The sequence below is a fragment of the Corylus avellana genome, chromosome 8 (genome assembly GCF_965113065.1).
Source record: "Corylus avellana chromosome 8, dhCorAvel1.hap1.2, whole genome shotgun sequence".
Taxonomy (NCBI): Eukaryota; Viridiplantae; Streptophyta; class Magnoliopsida; order Fagales; family Betulaceae; genus Corylus; species Corylus avellana.
The window spans coordinates 3,813,227-3,832,719 of record NC_142497.1 but is presented as its reverse complement, the minus strand read 5'-3'; the positions used below and the strand labels follow the sequence as shown (position 1 = coordinate 3,832,719).

Genomic DNA, 19,493 nt, shown 5'->3' with positions numbered 1-19,493 from the left:
AAATTTAGAGAACCAAGCTACTCTTTGCTTCTCTATTCAAATAAACTCACAATATCTTCTCTTATCCTTTCCCTATACCATTTAAATATTCTTTAAATAAATATTATGAGAAAGAGAGATGAAAGAAGAAAGATAGAGCATTTTTTTAAATATAATAAGGGAGTTTCCCTTAGTCTAGGGAACACGAAGGGAGTCTATTGCAGGGGTCTTTTTAGGAGTTTTCCCTACAATTAGGGAAGAGAATGGGATTTAGGGAGTCTATTGCTAATGTTCTAAGTTATAAAAATTCACACAAGTCTCCTACAACTTCCAACAAAAAAATAAAAAAAAATTCTTGATAGGACACAAAATTGTAAGTCGTGTTTGTTGAGACCAGCTTTGAGAACCAAATAAGTAACCTCAAACAATTTAATGTCAGATTGAATTTCGCATACAGCAATCAGGCATCATATTTTCCCATGAGATGGGTCAAATTATATCCCCAATTTTGCTAGCCATGGTAGAGCAAAAATACAAGGAAACAACTACTCATAAAGCAAAGTCCCATGCATCATAAGAAAAACTAAATAAAAAATTAAATTAAATAAAAAAATCATGCAGGACTCCACACAATCATTCTAGGAAACGAGTATATGTCATGAAATGAGTTGCATTTGACAAAAACAGAAAATGAATAGGTCAAACTAGTACTTTCAATCATTGAGTTTGAATTTTTTTCACGAAATCAATAGTGACCTGTAGATATCTCTTAATAGCTAATGACAAAAGAGAGTTAAACTTGTTTCAATGATGAGATGTATTGCCTTACAGTTTTCATATGAGCTAATGATACAACAAAATCAACAACCTCTACACTTTACGAGCCAAAGTCCTCTGCTTTGTTGCATGCTGGACTACTTTTTCCTCCACAGGAAGGCCTTTCCGTCGTCTTACAGCATCAATGAGCTTCCTGGCTATATTTGGAGGCACACTAGACCCATCTCCGAACTCTTCAATTTCCTCCTCTGTTTTGGGTACAAAGAAAGGATCCTGAGGAAGTGCTTCCCAATGGCTAAGCACAAGAAGAACACTAGCAGCTCCAGAAGTCCATCTTCTAAGCTCATCGGCGAAACCAAAGCTTTCAGAAAGTGGCACATAAGCATGCACAGTGAACAATGGGGAACCTTCCTGCATTACTTCCTTGCTCACTCGGGCCCGCCTTCGACCAAGCACCGCATACATGGGACCCAAATATTCAGGAGCGGTGTTCAACTCACAAAAGTACATGGCCTCAACAAGTCTCGGCTTCTTCTGAAGCACAGCCACCCTACAAGCATCTTTGACAGTTGTAATAACCTGTCCTGTGAAGATGCCATACTGCTCAAGTTGTTGGTGGGAAGTTTCAGACTCATCAGCCTGCCCAATAAATGGAGAAATGTAAGCCTCAATAATGAATGCCAAACCCCACATAGATTCATCGCATAAGGGTCCAGATGCTGTAGCAAGTTGAAACCCTGATACAACACTACTCTCAAGTCGCTCTGCTTCCACGGATAACGCTTGAGTTACTTCGGAAGATGTCTCAGCAGCTGTGTCACCATCAATAGGCTCATCCACAAAGCCCAATTTCTCCGACACAAAAGGAGAACCATGTATAGGAACAGAGGAGTCGGTGCCCTTTCTTTTGAAATCCGGTATAAAGAGGATATTAGGACCAATATGCCTAGGCCCGAGTGCCCAAATCCTCTTAAGAAGCTTTAGCCACTTTACTCTACATTTGTCAGCCCGTTCCTTGTCAATCTCAGTCATTGACAAAATATCTTTCTCCACAGCATCCATTATGCGTTTCTTAAGTGCTACAATTGGATTCTCATCTTCCACGATGGTTGATCTCCGGGTTTCCAAACTTTTACTGGTTTGCCCAGACTTAGCTCCAATAATATCTCCAAGTAAATCAGAACTTTCATCAAGCACCTTTGTTAGAGTAGGCGGAAGCTTCAGGACTTGCACCCGGACTACGCACCTTCCATTTGGTGTTGCCTTCTCAACATAATCTGAACCCGCACTAATTGATTTTAAATTCTCCAGCATATGGGAAACGTCTCCCTCAATGGTCTCTTTATAGGACACGAGAGGAGAAGAGACTTCCAACCTTACTTTCGCAAACCTATCCTTTAAATCCTTTACACACCTTTCTAGATGAACTTCTCCTGCAGCAGCCAGGACATGTTCACCCCTTGCAGAAACAGTGACCTCCACAAATGGGTCTGCCCGATTCAGAAGCTTTAAACCTCTCAAAAGAGCACCCATGTCTGCTGGATCAGATGGCTCAATAGCAACTCTAAGAGTTGGGGCAACCTGGAATATCATACTTGAGAAAGGCCAACAGTTCCTTGTTGATGACAGAGTTGCACTCTTCAATATGTGGTGACCAAGGCCTTGAATTGCCACAACATTCCCTGCCTTTGCAGAAGCAACCGGTTTTAAGCCTTGGCCCATCATTAGATACAAGGATTGCAACTCAGCCTCCTGCACATGCTTCTGCATTGAGTCCCTTCTTAGTGGATCATATAAAGCTGAGAGCACAAAAACCCTCTGCCTTGAATAAAGAACCCCGCTGAAGATCCTAGCAAATGCAAGGAAACACTCATCCGACTCACCTTCTCCAGTTTCTTCAGTTGGACTGTTTATAACCTCTCCTCGTAAACCCCTTTGCGGAAGCATTTTGACCGGCACAGCAAACATCTTGGAAACAAAAGCAACACAAGGAGCTTCAAGCCTCGAATCACAAGCCTCAACAGATTTTCTAACCAGCTCTGCCTCTGCAAGCAAATTAGAATCAACCAAATTATCTGGGACCTCTCTCTTCGGCAGCAAACGTGATACACGAAATGATTGTGCTGCGATAGGGTCCGGCATACACTTAACCACCATTGACAATATCGCATCTGACAGAGGAAGCCACCGGCTCATAACAGCTTGAAGCACAACTTTCTGGTCCTTGTTCTGAAGCTCACGAGCTGGAATAGACAAATTAAATGACTTAATTACTTTCTCAAGCATCCCTTTATCCCCGTCAGCATCCAAAGCCACTTGGTAAACCTGCCAAAGTGGCTCAAGAACAAACTGAACAAACATGGGTCGAGCCTTATTGCCTCCACCAATTCCCTTCTTCCCCACAATCATCTTTGTCTTTGAATTAAAATACCGAGGACCCCACAAAGCCTTCTGCAGTGCAGCAGTACTCGCCCCAAGCTTCGAAGCATAGAACTCAGCAAATTCATGAATTCCAAAACCCCACCCATCTAATGCACACACAAAAGCTACATTCCCCTTTTGGGGCTGAAATGTATCCTCTTCATCATCCTCCACAAACTCAAAGCTCTCATCATCACCCATCTCCCCCACCGGCCCCGCAAGCACTGAATCAACATCGGACAAATACTTCTCCGATTTATACCCGCTCACAATCCCATTAACCTCATGAACAATCCTCAACAACCGGGTATATGCCTCCATTGGACTCAACCTCAACTCACAAATCAACCTATCAATCTTATTGAGCACCAAACAGGGTGACAGCTTCTCTATCCAGCATTGCCTCAAAACGGCATGAGTCTGGATATGGACGCCCTCCACGGCGTCAACCAATATCAACGCACCGTCACTTAACCTAGCGGCGGTGGAGACTTCACTACAGAAGTCCATGTGGCCAGGGGAGTCTATGAGGTTAACGGAGTGGTCCTTGTAGTGAAGAGCAATGGAGGAGCTCTTCATCGTGATGGCACGCCTTTGTTCCTCGTCCAAATAGTCCATGAAACGAAGGCGCCCCGCCAGCTTCGGGTGGAGCACGCCGCCACCCGAGGCGGCGATCAAGTGGTCGGCAAGCGTGGTCTTGCCGTGATCAACGTGTGCTAGTATGCATATGTTTCGGATTTTCCGGGTCTCGGGATCGGAATCAGAATCAGAATCAACCATAATTTCAAACAAATAAAGAAATAAATTCACACAGAGAGATGAATTTCCAAGGGAATGGGAAATCAAGTAAACCTTGAATTTCCCACGCTCTTGCGGCAAAATAGTCACAGGAGGCACCGAGGATTCTTACGTTAATGTTTGGGAGGCTGACAATGGCGGAGGAAGCAAGCAGAAGCTCTGATTGTGCTGCCCTGGCTGTAAATACGCTTCCAAGCTGGGATCCACCAAAAACCTTGTTGGCGGCGACACAGTGAAAGTCTTTCGTGCGATAAAGTATAAACCTCGTGGGTTTATGTCTAGGAAATCCAAACTTGTCCATTTTATGTAAGTCTTTACCAGTTGGTCTTCACAAGCGGTTATCAATTTTTAATAACCCGCTTAGGCGATTAGTCATTATTTTATAACAGGCGATTAGTAATTATTCAAACCAATAAGATGATTTTATAATCGCTTTTTATATGGACTTCTAAGCTTTTTAAGTGTTTTAAGCCATCATTATGCCTATTTTTTGAGCTTATTTAGCCTAAGCATTCCCAAAAAGATGAAAAAGAACATATTTTTTGGGGCATGCAATGTTTTTGAATAAAATTTGGCCTAAAACATCACATATCCCGTTATATTTCACATACATACAGTCATACACTGTCAAAACGACGTCGTTTTGGATGTTATATATATATATATATATATATATATATATATATATATGGGTAGGCGGTTAGCGGTTTTTTATAACCGCATTCTAAAGCGGTTAGTGGTTATAAGCAGTTGATGGTTATAACCGTCCCGTTCAAACACCCCTATTTACAAGTGTTTTTTGTTTTTTTTTTTTTTAAATGACATGGCTTTTCGAATCTTATTATTGAATTTTGATCGAATTGTGTTTTTAAAAATCACCTCATAAGAAACTTCTACAATTTCCCAAGTGAAGAGCGCACTCAGTCTAATAATATTCAGTAATTGAGTTCAAAAATACTATTTAATAATATTTAAGCATTAATAAAAGGAATAAATGCAAAATTAGTCTATGTGACTGGCTTAAATTACAAATCACTCTATGTAGTATAAAAAATAATTTATAAGCCTATGTAATTGGCCTAAATTACAAATCACTTCATGTAATATAAAAAATAATTTATAGATCCTTAGGGTAGGCCAAAATAACAGTTTACTCCCTAAAATCAATTTTTGTTAAGTAACTTAACAAAATCTGTTACTTTTTCATGGCATACCCAATAAAAACGCGACAAGTGTTCTTATTAATTTCTGACTTCCAAGATGACAGCTAGGATTCTTCACATCATTTTAAGACACCAGCTAAGATTACACATTAACCCTCACTCCACGTCATACTGCTACAGTAAATTAATTACCTAATTTTTTCTATTCCCAAAATTTTACGCCTTGCGTAACCCTCCCTCATCTTTATCTTCTTCAGCCGCTTCACAAAATGTAACCGTCAAATTCTAGTAAAATGCTCTCAAATTGTGGCGGGGAAGAATGTACTCTCCACATACAGGTAATATAAATAGATTGTGATGCTAATGCAAATTGTTGCATCAATCTTCACAGAGAAATGTAGCACATTGAACTCCAATAGCAAGTATCAATCAATCAGCACCAGTCGTCAAATATATCAATCAATCAAAACCTCAAGTAATGTATTACAGATTTACAATGAGCTGCAATAATTCCTTCAAATGCAAGTGGGAAACTTTTTAACACTCGGACAAAAAGGCAAATAAAAAAAAATGCCTTGGTGTTGGGGGGAAAAAACTCAAAAGAAAAAAAAGAAAAATCATGGAAGCCCATATCAATTATACAATGCCATCTCTACTATTACAAACTTATACATGATACGTGGGAGAACTCAAATAATTACATTTAGAGAAAGTGGGATCCATGGAAATCCTTTAGGTTCCCAAAGGAGCTCTGTCATCTGGCCCAGCTAGCATGATCTGGGATTTTAAGCGTTTGCAATCAGTAACAAAAAGCAACAGGGGAAAACAAAAAAGACTAGGGATTTAAAGTTTTCTTTCAAACTGTCCTGACCGAGTTTGTTAAACTGACATCTGTTTGTTACCGTGCGTTTTTAATTCTCACATGTATTTTAATATAGCATGTGATTTTCACACGCATTTTGAACAGATATCAATTTAATAGACTGAAATTGAGGAATTTCTTGGAGGAAAACTTTATCTATAAGTGATAACTAGAAATTTTAATATAAGCCATAAGTTGAAAGAACTTTGAGAAACACATACATTGCAATCAAAAGCAAACCTCCTGGCCAGCATGATAGCTGCATTCCTCTCCCTCTCCGATTCAAAGGCTATTACAAAGGAATGTCCTTTCTTTGCTTGCCAAAACAATGCCTGAGCTGCAGCATTCCCACCTCCTCTAACTCCACATAGCTAAAGCATATGATAAAACAGTGTCAGAAATAACTGATATGACAAGTGACTTTGGCTTGTTAAACACAAAAAATCCAAGCAAATTAAGGTTTTAGATAAGAAGGTTGGGCGGAGCATGAAGAAACGAGGCCATATCAGAGAAACCATTGTGTGCACTAAGCTAGCGTTTTTCAGCTGCCTGTCATGTTAGTTGTAGCGCGCCTTCCCTTCTTAGTCACGTTGAGCCCTCGAATATGTTAGAAGATCTCATTGATTTAGGGTTGTGTTCAATAACTGCTGACCCATCCCTCATTACTAACGCGTATTTTTCGCCAGTCTTTTTACAATTCATTTTTTTTTCTTGTTTAAAGGCTAGAATAAATCGTGGTCGACCAAAACCACATCACAATCACCAAAAGATTTCAGTAAATTGAGTATCATATGAAAGTAAAGAACTTAAGATAATTAGACCCATTATATAATGAAATGAAATTATACTTTTGAATAAAAAGGCAAGAGAAAATTCCACTTAGTGGTCGGGAACCAAAAAAATGCAAGCCCGCCACTCCGTTCTTCGACAGTGTTCTATCAACTAACCATATTGCTGGTCATTCGTTTGAAGATTGTCAAAAGTGGCTCACTGCAAATTCGGGAATGGAGCTTAAATTGTTCTAGAGATCAGTCAGGTTAGATGTTGGATTCTGTTAGGGTAGGTTGTAGGCCTGGATCTTTAAGAAGTTTGTCAATATCTAACTAATTTGTTTATTGCAGGTGCAGAAGAGCATGTAAAGAATAAGGGTAGGAGGTAAATGCAAAACCACTCTAGGGCCCTTTTTTTAACAGGGAAAAAAAAAATTACTTTGCAATTACCTGCATTAAAGTGGAATAGTATTCTTTAGCAAGTGTTGTCTTTCCTTTACAAAGTTTTATCCTCATCTTTCCCACATGAAGCACATGAATGGATTCTGATGCATAATTTACACCATTCATCTGGGTGATAACTACCTGTGAAGTGAAAAAACAAACATCAAAAGAGAGTATATCTACCGACTGGTGATAAAAATATACAGCTATTTCCCATAATCTGAAGTATCAAGATTATCAGAAAAATGATGCACAGCCCTAATGTAAGAAAACTTTAAGGTTATAACAAATACTGAAATGTTGTCAAATGCTGGCATACATTTAGTCACATACAAAAAATAAATAAATAAAAGAACAGTAGGAAACACACCTTGAATTCAACATCATGTTTCCGCACAAGTGCTTCCACATAGCTTCCCAAACCAGCAGCTGCTCAAGAAGAAAACATCAGCCCTTTTTCAGTTCATTCTAACAGTATAAGCACACAAATAATTTGCATGTATGAGAACCACAAAAACATTTTATTACCTACTTTTGAAATAAATTAAGAGAAAAGGAAACCATACAAATTGATATTTCAAACTCAAATAAACAATGCCACTCAAATGGCAAGTCCTCCCTTCGTAAGAAACAACTTTGGAGAAGTAGTGAGTTCAAAATCCACCAGGTGCATGTAATTTATCAATGAAAAAAACACTCAAAGGAATAACCATTGAGAGCAAGGATCAAAACCAGACCTGGATCTATGGGACCAGCGGTTGTCAATGTGATTTGCTGTCCTTCTGAAACAATGTCAGCTTGCAAGATTCTCCCAACGTCAAAAGGCTCAGGAGCATAAACTGACTTTGTGGCTCCTGAGATATGGAAAGTTGCATCAGAAATAGGGACAAAAGGGGGACAAAAGAAACTACCAAATTTTGCAGCTCTCTGTGTGCAGCTTGATACCTTAGAACATAAACTCAACATGATTTCCACCATTAACAAATTTGAGTTATAATACCAACAGCTAATTTGGGTACAAAAAGACGAAATTATGATGTTAAATGAGAGAGAACCAACCACAAATACACACAAGTAGATATAAGAATATGACTGGTCAGCCGCAAACAATAATAAATAATTAAACAAGTAGATATTATTAAAAAAAAAAAAAAAAAAAAAAAAAAAAAACCTACCAGCACACCAAGCTAACCGTCTCTAAAATAAAGTGGCGGCAAAATAAATATATTCACAAATAATAAAATTTGCCTGTAAAGAACTCCTTTTCTTGACTATCCCTAGTAACTTTATGAACTCCATCTCCCCAGGATTTGTGCACAACATCACCTACTAAGCAATAGTGAATATGCGGGTAATCAGCCCAAGGTGAGATGAAGCATATATATAGAATAGACAATGACCAAGGGAAGACTGGGTATGGTCAAGCAAAGTATGAGAGGATTTGCTAAAGAAGTTTATTCTACAAACCCAAAATTTGCTTTATCAAACTTTGAACTGCCACTTACATTCTGTGGTACAAGATTAGCTATTCGAGAAGATTTGAATATACTAAACTAATTATATCATTTCTTATTGACACATTCACTGCAAAATAAACAAAAATAAAAGAAGGAAATTGAAGCTATGGAATCTAAGCATTCAGAACACTGTCAATGGGTCACAATAGTTGGTAGAATTTGTACGAAAAAAATTCCGCTACATCTACAGATTAGCAAGTGTGGAACAACATTAAAATACATAACAAACCCTTAACTAGGGGTCTTTCAACCTGTCATCTCGGTCCTCAACTATGGCCATGCATCCAGTTGTATTAAAGGTCAACAAGTGAATTTTCACAACCCCACACACTATTTGGTCTCTCCCCTCATCTAGCAGCACTGTAAAATATTCAAGTCCTCATTATTGCAATCATTGTCTACCGGGCACATGAAGAAAACCATGTCAACAAAGATTCCTTTATTTTACCTCTACAAGGCAATAGCTAGGCTCACGGGAATAGGCCTGTTTGGGAGTGCAGGATGGCATTTTAAAAATAAATTTTGGTTTCTAATAATAAACTTTATATAATAAATTTTGGTTTCTAATTTTGGTTAAAGATTGGAATACAGTCATGGAAGGTCTTGGGCTCGTACTCCCTAAAAACATAAATATCCACATAAATATTCTAGAGTACATATTTATGTTTTTTAGGGAGTACGAGCCCCCAAGACCTTCCATGACTGTAACTTAAGCACAGATGAGAATGCATAATTTTTTGATAAGTTGATGAGAATGCATAATTTATGAGTATGCCTTACATCCTGGATTCCCTACTTCCAATCTTACAATCTGAATAACAAGTCAAGAATTGAGCCATGGACTTCTGCTGAAATAAGGAAAAAGACTGCAACAAAGAAGCATAAATCTCTGCATAAAGTTGAATTGCTTTTATAGAATAGCACAACAGGGCCATCACTATGGTAATTTATTCTGATAAATACAGCACAAAAGTCTATAATGTAAAGCAGCAAATATATTACCACATATACCTGATATAAGTTCCTTTTTGCCACCTTCTGATGATACACGATACCACTGAATTAAACATTTAGAAAGTTCTGGAGCATTATCAGAGGAAGGTTGAATCCGCAAGTATGAACCTAAAGCTTCATGCCCATCTAATTCAAATAACTGAGAATTGTTTTCGGCGACCCTCTTGCTCTTTGCCAGCTGGAAAAGGTATGCGGGGGAAACTTTAACAAATTAATAAAAAAAGATGCACACACGAGAAAGTTTTATTTATGTTACACCAGCAGAGCCACATACACACACAGCAGAGATAAAAGATCAATAACAAAAGAATAAACCAAGAAACTCCTACAGAACAATAATGTTTTACCAACTATTGCTATGTGAAACCCAGTGACACATCACACATTTAAATAATTGTCACTTGTGTCACAACTATTGAATCACCGAGCTAGTTTTTCCTGGGGACAATACCTGCATGCTTGCCCTCGTTGAAAAGGCTATAAGAAATAGGAAAAGTAGAGAAATGGAATCATGAAGAAACACAACCACATCAATCATGACATGACAAAAAAAAAAAAAAAAAAAAAAGTAACGTGGATGAAAGAAAGTGTTAGGTACAAATGCAATACTACCCTGACCAAAATTTTTTTTTGATAAGTACCCTGACCAAAATTTTTACAATGTTGAAAATGAATAAAGTCAATTAGCTTCTCACATTCCAGGGATAGTTCTTTTGTACATAATATTGGCAGCTGAAATATTTCAACAGGATCAAAGCAAAAGGGAGTAAAGACGAAGGTAGAAACCATGGGGGGATATTTAATTTTTTTTTATAAGTAATCAAAATATCATTAAAAGTGTAAGACGCAATCAAGTATACAAGAAGTATACAAGAGTAGCCACCTAACTAGTATGGGCAAAAAGAACAAGAAAATCATAATAACTTTTTTTTTTTGATAAGTAGGAAAATCATAATAACTAATCACCAAAGGAAAAACAAAAGCAGTTGTCCAAAGGTACAATGTTGAAAAATAAAGACTTAATATCCTCTAAAGTCCTCTTATGGTCCTCAAACCTTTAATCCTTCTTTTTCCTCCATAAACACCACAAAAGGCACGAAGGCACCATCTTCCACACAATAGCACTCAAGAGTGTTGCTAGCAGTCCACCAACAAGCATACAAATCAACTACTCTTCTAGACATAACCAAAGACAACCCAAATCAACTGAAGAAAACATTCCAAATGGCACAAGCAACCTCACAATGAAGCAGAAGATCGTCCACGGACTCCCCGTTTCTTTTACAAGGGGGGGATATTTAATACTAGAGATTGGTGAGCCCCGAACAAGTATGTGACTCACCCTAGTTTAAAAAAACAGGATTAAGAGCCTCTAACATAATATAAGATCCAAGTTAGATTATGGTCATACCACTTTCTTGTATATAGTTCTCAGGGGGAGAGATAGAGAGAATAGGAGAAGAAAAATGGCATGTTGGGTCAGATCAGATAATTAATAGAACCACAAATTCACCATTTCTGGTACCCTACACAAGCATCCATGAGGTATACAAAGGATACCCCAACGTCATTAGAGCCATGACATTTTGATGAAAGAATACTCCAACTAAAGCATAGAGATGACCATTAATTACTGATAAATGACAGCAAGAGCATTAAAATGATTATCAGAAGCATGCAAAACAGGACCTAGGTCCACAATCTTCCGTTAGGATAAATGATTATTCATATTAACAATAATTGCAACTCTCTGCCCAAAATCATATATATGTGGATTGCTTCAAGATCTTAAGTACAGAACCCAAATCATCCAAGGGCTGCTATATCGTCAAACTAGAAAAACGTTATAACCCGTCAAGGAGCAACCTAGTGGTCAAAGGCTGGGCTTGATTCCGCACTAGAAGTTCCACTGGATTACCTGATACACGGTTCTGGTAAGTGGGATCATGTATCCAGGGTTTACTCTCTAGGGGTGGGTTCAAAGGGCAGCCTTGGTGAGATTCCATGTTATTAAAAAAAAAATGTTATGTCGAAAGATGCATGCACTTGGCTCCCTTACAGAATTCAAAAGTCTCTAAAACCACTTCATTCAAAAACGCCTATGGGATAGATATGCTAAATAATAGAGTAATCCAAAACAAGAAAGAATAGTAAGAGGATACATATGTGACAAGTAGATAACTTCAAACAATAAGAAATTGATGGAGAATAACAGCAAAGGTAACGCCATGTTTGAATAATTCGCCTTCAGATAATGCAGGAAAAAAAATGTGCCACCAATAAACTAAGCATATAGAAACATACATTGGGCCAAAAATACTTGACAAGCTCATAAACGTTAAAACCAAAACCTGCAAACATAGTGAAAAATAATAAACAAACCTCTTTCTGAAGCCGAAGAGAATGCTTAGACTTCTCCATAAGTTGAGCTCTCAATGCTCGAAGCTCAAGTTCCATGTCCATAACCTACAAATTAATGTTTTATTCATTCATTATTAACATAAGAACATCTGGTGGATATATTTTAAATCAAAACAGGAGAATGTATATATGAAAATAACAGAAAAAATAATAATAATAAATCTAATTCATCATATGGTTAAAGAATGTAACCATCCATTTCAACAGCACGACAAAATTAAACAAACTCAGGAGTGTTTACATTATAATGGATACACATAATAATTCATAACAACTTTATGCATAAGAATGACTTTTGCAACTTGACAAATTTCACTATATTGGTCCAGTGAAAAATCGAATTGCTAGATTTGAAAAGCCTCTATGTTTTTTACTTTAAATAGAAAAACAACGAAATTTACTAATAGAAAGGAGGATGAGCCATCCTTTGGGTACAAAATTCTTTGAATATCTGGAAACACTAGAAACAAAAATACAAATACAGAAAAGAAAGTCTAGATGAAAAAACTCCATGCTAGTGATCATCTCAACTAGCAGCCAGCTTTACCATTTCCAAGCAATGCACCCCAAAAATTTGAAGTCCAGCATCTATTAATAGGTCATAGGCTCTCTCATCCAAGGCTAACACACCCAATTTCCTCGATTTCTCTTCTTCACGTTGGTGATGCAGCCAAAGAAGAAAGGTCAAGCTGCCTTCTTTAGAGTAATTTTCAGTTTTGGGAACTTCTTTGATAGTAAAAAGAAACGAAGACATCCTCATAGCTAAAATTCAAAATATTAAGCTCACAGCTATTGTCCTCAGAATTACCATCCAACCTTGAAAGTCATTTCAACCTACAGAAACTTGATCTGTGACAGGAACCGTCCACAGATCATTAAGTCCATTGCTAAACTGTATATTTACTTATTTATACATAAGCAGACAGCGCATGAAACAGCTAAAACATATTTGGATGAATTGACAGCTACACAAAGCAAAAAACATGTGAAACACTTATAACATACAATGATGAATTACAACAATAACATGGTAAAGATGGACAGATTTACGGGGCAAAAAACACCTAGGAACCCACATAGAAAATGAAAATTTCACCAAATAAAAGACAAATTTTATAAATAGATGAGGCCAAATAATGCCATCACATACACAAGCACACATAGAGGGAAGGGGGGGAGGGGGGGATAATTTATAAGGAAAAGAAGACCATAGATTTAGTATATACCTTGCTAGGCTGGTGTAGCATTATAATTCGTCTAGCCTCTTGAACCTCCTTCATCAATTCTTCCAAATCCTAAAAGTCCCAAATAAAATATATTTGTTTAAAACAACAAATAAGGTATGTTATATCAAATGATGCTCTTATTATGTTGACATGTTCCAAACACTAGACACCACCAAAGAGAACATAAACCAAGATGAAACTATCTTCCCATATCAACTCTCAAATCAATAAAATTACCAATCCAGATCCAAATATAAAGAGGTAAAGAAATAGATTATGCAATAAAGGATAAGCATGCCAACATGCTACATAAAACTCGATGCATTAAAACATTTTCAACTAAACAAGCCTCAAATGCTACATTAAGGCTGTGAAAGTCAAACGCTCTTGAAACAACATGAAAAAACATACCTGCTTTCCAGAACCCCGAGACATTCGATCTTCTTCTTGAAGGGCCTCTTCCACTCTTTGAACTGCTGCTCTGGCATTCTCAATTTCAGCACGAGCAAAAGCTCTTTCCTCATCAACCAGTCTTTTAGCATCTTCTGAAGCCTACAATTGCATCTAAACACTCAATAGGGGGCAAAAAAAGAAAAATTCCTTACACACGCATGGTAGGAAAGTGAACAAAATTTATGCTCGACTTTTGCCAATGGGAAAAATATCTTGGAATGTCTAGAGAAGGAAAGCAGGAGTATTTTTTAAGAGTAATGAAAAGTTTAAGAATCAAAATAATCTAGAAGGGTGGGAGGAGAGAGAGTGTGTCACAATAGCAAGTGTTTGGAACTATAGTGAGAACAAGTTCTCTTTCTTTTCATTTTAGGATAATTAATCAAGATATTATTAAAAGAATAAAGCGCCCCCATTTACATAGAAAGCATACAAGAGAAGCCACCTAGCTAATAGGAGCAAAAAGAACAACAAAATCATGATATATAAGCAAATGTCTAAAGATACTAAGTATTGAAAAATAAAGGCTTAATCTCCTCCAAAATCCTCTCATTGTCCTCAAAACACCTATTATTCAGTTCCCTCCATAGACACCACAAAAGGCATAAATACACCATCTTCCACACAACAACACTCCAAGTGTTGCCGACAATCCACCAACAAACAAACAAATCGACTACTCGTCCAAGCATAACCCAAGACAACCCAAATTAATTAAAGAAAACATTCCAAATAGCACATGTAACCTCACAATGAAGAAGAAGATGGTCCACGGACTCCACATTCTTCATTTGCTAGTGTTTCGTAATTTTTTCAGTACAGAATTGGGTGGAGCAATTTTGGGGAGATCTAGTATAAAGAAATAGAGAACATATTTCTATGACATTTAAGGAATTGTTGAACCCAAAAATTTGATATTGGAGGTGTTGATATCAAAGTGATAGATCCACTCCATTTCTTTCATTCATATCATTTTGCCAGCATTCAGCACCCTTTGTTGTCCATCAGATAAAACCCACTATTCCCCTTTTTTTTTTATTCTACTTGTTGCACTATTCCTCATAAAATCCAACTTCTGCTGAAAAAGTTCATCTCACCTGCTTAAGAAAATTTGCTAGCTTCTTGACCTCCGCCTTTTCTTGTATTAACTCCCCTTCCCTTTGAGTCAGCTGAACTGCTAAAGCTTCCACCTGCAGGAAGTGACAATAATTTAGCAGCAATTATTTGCTTAATGGTTATTTCCACCAGCCAAATGGTTCTTCGAAAACAATTTTCACAGTATCCTTGATGGTTATTTTAACAAGCCAAGGCCCAAAAGTGATTATGCATTTATGTAGCCCAACAGTTTCAGAAGCACTTTAATCTCAACAGCATTTTCCCAATACAGTTGTAAAATGCTAACATGCTATTCGTTGTTGGTGATTATGCAACCCTGATTATAGCAAAATGGTTACGCAAAACTCACACCAATGGCAAATGGGCCCTGTAAAGGCAAGTATAGAAAAAGAGAGTTTGAGTGTTGATTGATTTTTTATCTTCAATTAAATGCTTCTTTGTTAAAGGTGTTCCTTTTCAACTCTCTCTTTTTTATATAAACCTTGATGAGTGAAACTTTGAGAGTTAACCACAATGTTACCAGACAAAACAGAATAACATGGTTAGTGTTGTTTAAAAACAGACACAGTTAAGGTAGGTTAAGTTTAAATCTAGATATAGAATCAATGTGATGTCTTATTCGACAATCCCATGAGTTTAGCCTCTTTTTTCATTCTGAAACTTCATAGTTCAAGCTCTTTAAGGATTTAATTCATAATCTTCAAGTTGCTATAAAAGGGCAAAACAAAAGAAAGAACTATAGGGTTTGAGGCCACTCAACTTAATATTTCAGAACAAAAGGGCAATATTTATATGAGGAAAATCAAAATGCAATTGGCTATGCTAGTAATTTCCAGTAACACCACTTGATTGACTGAGTACAAGGAATGTTTCTTAGGTCAAACCATGGATAATTCCGATTTAATAGCTATACAAGCTAACCAAAATGTAAATTATAAATTGAATTTATACATTACACATACACTACACATACCAAATTACGCTTACTCTTTCTTTATGTATTTTCTTTTTTTTAAGCTTCATACGTTCCTCAGTCCATGTAAACATGAGTAACCATCTTGGACCTTTTTCTGTTGTAGGTAATTTGTTCCCCAGCCCATTGGGTTTTCTTGTCAAGTAACCAAGTAAAATGTTTGATATGTGGCATAAGAATGCTCAAAGGAACAAATCCAATAAAAAGGGCATGATATAGAAAACTAACCATAGAAATAGCTTCCTCTACGTCATCCTTGTTTCTACCTGCCACACGCCCTTTTAAGGACTCCAGTGCATCTCTAAGCTTCTTCAAAAGAACGTGTTTTTCCAATGAAGCTGCCTCCCTGAGCCGAGCCTGAAGTCCACAAATGACTAGCTTATAATTTGGATACCAGTATCATCCACTCTTCTTGGAAATCATTACTTCTTATTCTTCCAAGTTGGACACAAAAACAACATAAGAAAGAAGCATTCACACGTATAACAGACCAACAGTGTTCCAAATTATTTACACCCTCTACAATATATGAAATACAAATAATTTAATCTGTTTGACCTTATATTCTTCAATAATTTAATTATTGAAAATACTCTTCTTTCAACTCAGCTTAGTACCACTAATTAGCATATCTAAACTGAGTTTATTAGAACAGATACAAAGTGTTCAAACTACCATTTTCCCTTTGTTCTCAGCGACCAAAAGCTCAGAAAAATTCATACATAATGAGAATTAAATGAATGAAATGGAATTCTACAAAAATTTAATAAGTACCAAACAATCACTCACGATCCAAACTTAATTTACTAACATAGAGAGCATAAAAATTATAAATAAAACTCAACCTCTTCAGACAACTTAGCAGCAGCAGCCAAACCCCTCTCAAATTTACTAGCGAGGTCACGAACTGAGAGGCGTTTCTGCTGTTCCAACAGTTGCGCAGTCTCACGGGCAACAACTTCCTTCATTGATAGTACTTTTGGGTCATCCTTCACCTCCACAATCTGATTGTTAGCTCCAATTTTGTAATTTGGAAAACGACTAGAATTAAATATCACATCAGCAGATACTGCTGGGACGGCCTCCTTTTGCATGGTATCACCAAAATCACGGGTCACTCTTGTCATTATTCCAGACCAACTATTCTGTTAATCACCAAAAAGCAAAGCTCAAGACGAAAGAATTAACCACAAACAATACGTAAAAAGACTTGCAACTGAGCTCTAGCTCAAACAGTCAGGGCCTGCCAACCCACATAACTTCAATTACGTAATTAATTTCCAAAATTTTCTGATTGGTCAGTCCAAAATACCAGCGAAATGAAAGCAATCAATTGCATTTACTCTAAACAATTTCATAATTTATGAGCTTCCAAAAGGGAAAACCTTCACATACACAGCTTAGTTGAAAAGTTAAATCATTTCGCCAAATTCTAATCAGCAAGAGAGTAGGGTCCAAAATTTTAAAAACTTTTAATTTTCCCTTTGTTCTCTCCGCAACCAAACAGCGGCTTACAGCAAAAAAAAATACCCAAACAAACAGAACCCAGAAAACGCAAATTCAATTTCTTTTCTTAATTTCACCCCTGAATTCAAAACAAAGCATTTTTTTTCTTTCAAAATACAACAAACCAAATCACTCACACTGATCATTACTAGCTCAAACAATCATATAAAAGACACTCAATATGCACAGCCAGAATAAACTAGACTAGATACACAGTAAAGCAAAGAATAACAAGATCAAATGCAACAACCCACAAAAGCTTTGAAGTCAAACCAGGAGCTAAGACAACCAAAACGAAACCCTAATGCTTCGAATCCCTTTTAAAGACGCAGAAAAAAGTTAACAATGGGGACAAAAAGTGAGACTTGAACTTACAGATCATGAAAAAAAAATAGTGTGAATAGTAGCAATTTCAGGGTTGGAGATTCTTGGATCGATCCAAGGCAGACCCTCCGACCCGATTATCCAATAAACTCAGCGTCAATGGGAGAGAAAGGAGGAGATAGAGAGAGTATAGAGAGTCCTTGTGTGACGAGAATATGCAAAGAAAGTCCGGATGGGTGGTGTTGCTTTTTGAAAAGCCAGGTGATGAGAGAGAAGAACCGGCTTTTAATGTCGCGGTTTATTTATGTTTTGGTTGAGAATCGAGAGTTGGGAGTTTGGTTGGGTTCGAATTGGATACTGTGTTGTCATGACGCATGCGTGTGCTTCAAACTTAAAACTCCTTGGCGGTCCCCGCGTGCTATTTATGTCCTTTTTTTTTTTTTTTTATGTATCTTCTTTCTCGATTTTGCCCTTTCCTTTCTAATTCTGGTTATGGATCCTATGTAATTCTTAGCTTATATAATTTTTTAAAATCTAATTACAATATTTATTTAAAATTAAGAAATAATTTTATGGACAGACTTTTTCTTCAAACTGGATTAGAAAAATTTTCTCCAACTCAGTCGATTAAAATAATATGTATCATTTAAACATGTGAGATACATATGTTTTTTAATAACAGGGATTAGAAAAACTTTCTCAAACTCAGTTTATTAAAATTATATGTATCATTTAAACATGTGAGATGCATATGTTTTTTAATAACAGGGATAAAGTTGAAATAAATAAAGTGGAGGTCCCCAAGAGGTAGCTCAATCGGCTGTGACCACATTTAGGGGGTGTTTGTTAAACCCCCTCACATTCCCCCACATCCACCATACTATTCACTTCATTTTTTTTCCAAAAAAATATTCTTACTTTTATATCAAATCACTCACTTTTTATATCCAATCATTTACTTTTTATTACTATTCAAATAAAAAAATTACTACAAAACAAAATTTTTTACTTCCCAATACCACTTTTTCATTTTTCCATACCAATTATTATTATTATTTTATTCTTTTTTTTAATCCATGAACAGTGCCGTGGTCCATGAACAGTGACGTGTGGTGGGGTGTTGTTTAACAAACACCCCCTTAATGAAGTGGAAGTCACTAGTTCGAATCCCTCTCCCCCCTCTTGTCCGGACATGTCAAAATATATATATATTAAAAACTCATATGTATCTAATATGTTATTAAAAAAAATAAACACATGTTATTCAAAAAAAATGGACATATGTCATTTTTATAGACTGGGTTAAAGGAAGTTCCTCTAACCCAGTTTAGAAGAAAACTCTGTCCTAATTTTATATACTTTTTATTCAGGATGTAAGAAGTCAGGATCTGTTTGGAATTGCGATTTTAATAAGTGCGATTTTTTAAAATTTTCTACCTACTTATAGAAATCGTTGATTTTTTTCTTATTTTAGATTAAATACTTTTTAAATCTCAATATCAAACCCCTTACATTTTGTAATATTTTTTTAAAACGCAGATTATTCTTGCAAAATTTCAATCTCAAACGCACCCTTAAAGTCTTATTAAAAAATAAAAAAATTACAAATTTTAGAGGTTATGTATAAAGAAATTAGAAGAAGGATGTATTGACGGGATTTCCCTTGGTTGGTGGTTGACCAAAGTTTTTGGCTTTTATTATTTCTTTTTGGGTGTAACAGTTGACTTAAATC

The 19,493-nt window shown here is 36.6% G+C and overlaps 2 protein-coding genes across 2 annotated transcripts; both read right to left on the bottom strand.

Annotated features, from left to right (window-relative positions):
* Positions 1-684: 684 nt before the first annotated feature.
* Positions 685-4,233, bottom strand: LOC132164150 (Ribosomal protein S5/Elongation factor G/III/V family protein). Its single transcript, XM_059574582.2, has one exon. The coding sequence runs from the start codon at positions 3,955-3,957 to the stop codon at positions 850-852; it is 3,108 nt and encodes a 1,035-aa protein (XP_059430565.2). The 5' UTR covers positions 3,958-4,233; the 3' UTR covers positions 685-849.
* A 1,330-nt stretch (positions 4,234-5,563) lies between these two features.
* SCAB1 (plectin-like protein) lies at positions 5,564-18,066 on the bottom strand. Its single transcript, XM_059574518.2, has 13 exons — positions 17,813-18,066; positions 16,777-17,076; positions 16,160-16,288; positions 14,940-15,032; positions 13,804-13,944; positions 13,393-13,461; positions 12,128-12,211; positions 9,743-9,923; positions 7,952-8,068; positions 7,585-7,643; positions 7,221-7,355; positions 6,222-6,371; positions 5,564-5,915 (listed from the first exon to the last, which is right to left on the bottom strand). The coding sequence occupies exons 2-13, from the start codon at positions 17,056-17,058 to the stop codon at positions 5,871-5,873; spliced, it is 1,485 nt and encodes a 494-aa protein (XP_059430501.2). The 5' UTR covers positions 17,059-17,076; positions 17,813-18,066; the 3' UTR covers positions 5,564-5,870.
* Between the last annotated feature and the right edge of the window lie 1,427 nt (positions 18,067-19,493).

Bases quoted from the DNA above. Each gene is read 5' to 3' on its own strand.
- LOC132164150 (XM_059574582.2), bottom strand. From the start codon at position 3,957: ATGGTTGATTCTGATTCTGATTCCGATCCCGAGACCCGGAAAATCCGA.
- SCAB1 (XM_059574518.2), bottom strand. From the start codon at position 17,058: ATGACAAGAGTGACCCGTGATTTTGGTGATACCATGCAAAAGGAGGCC. The intron at 13,462-13,803 runs GTATGTTTTTTC...TGGGACTTTTAG, and splicing joins CTCGGGGTTCTGGAAAGCAG to GATTTGGAAGAATTGATGAA. The intron at 6,372-7,220 runs GTAATTGCAAAG...CATATGCTTTAG, and splicing joins ACTATTCCACTTTAATGCAG to CTATGTGGAGTTAGAGGAGG.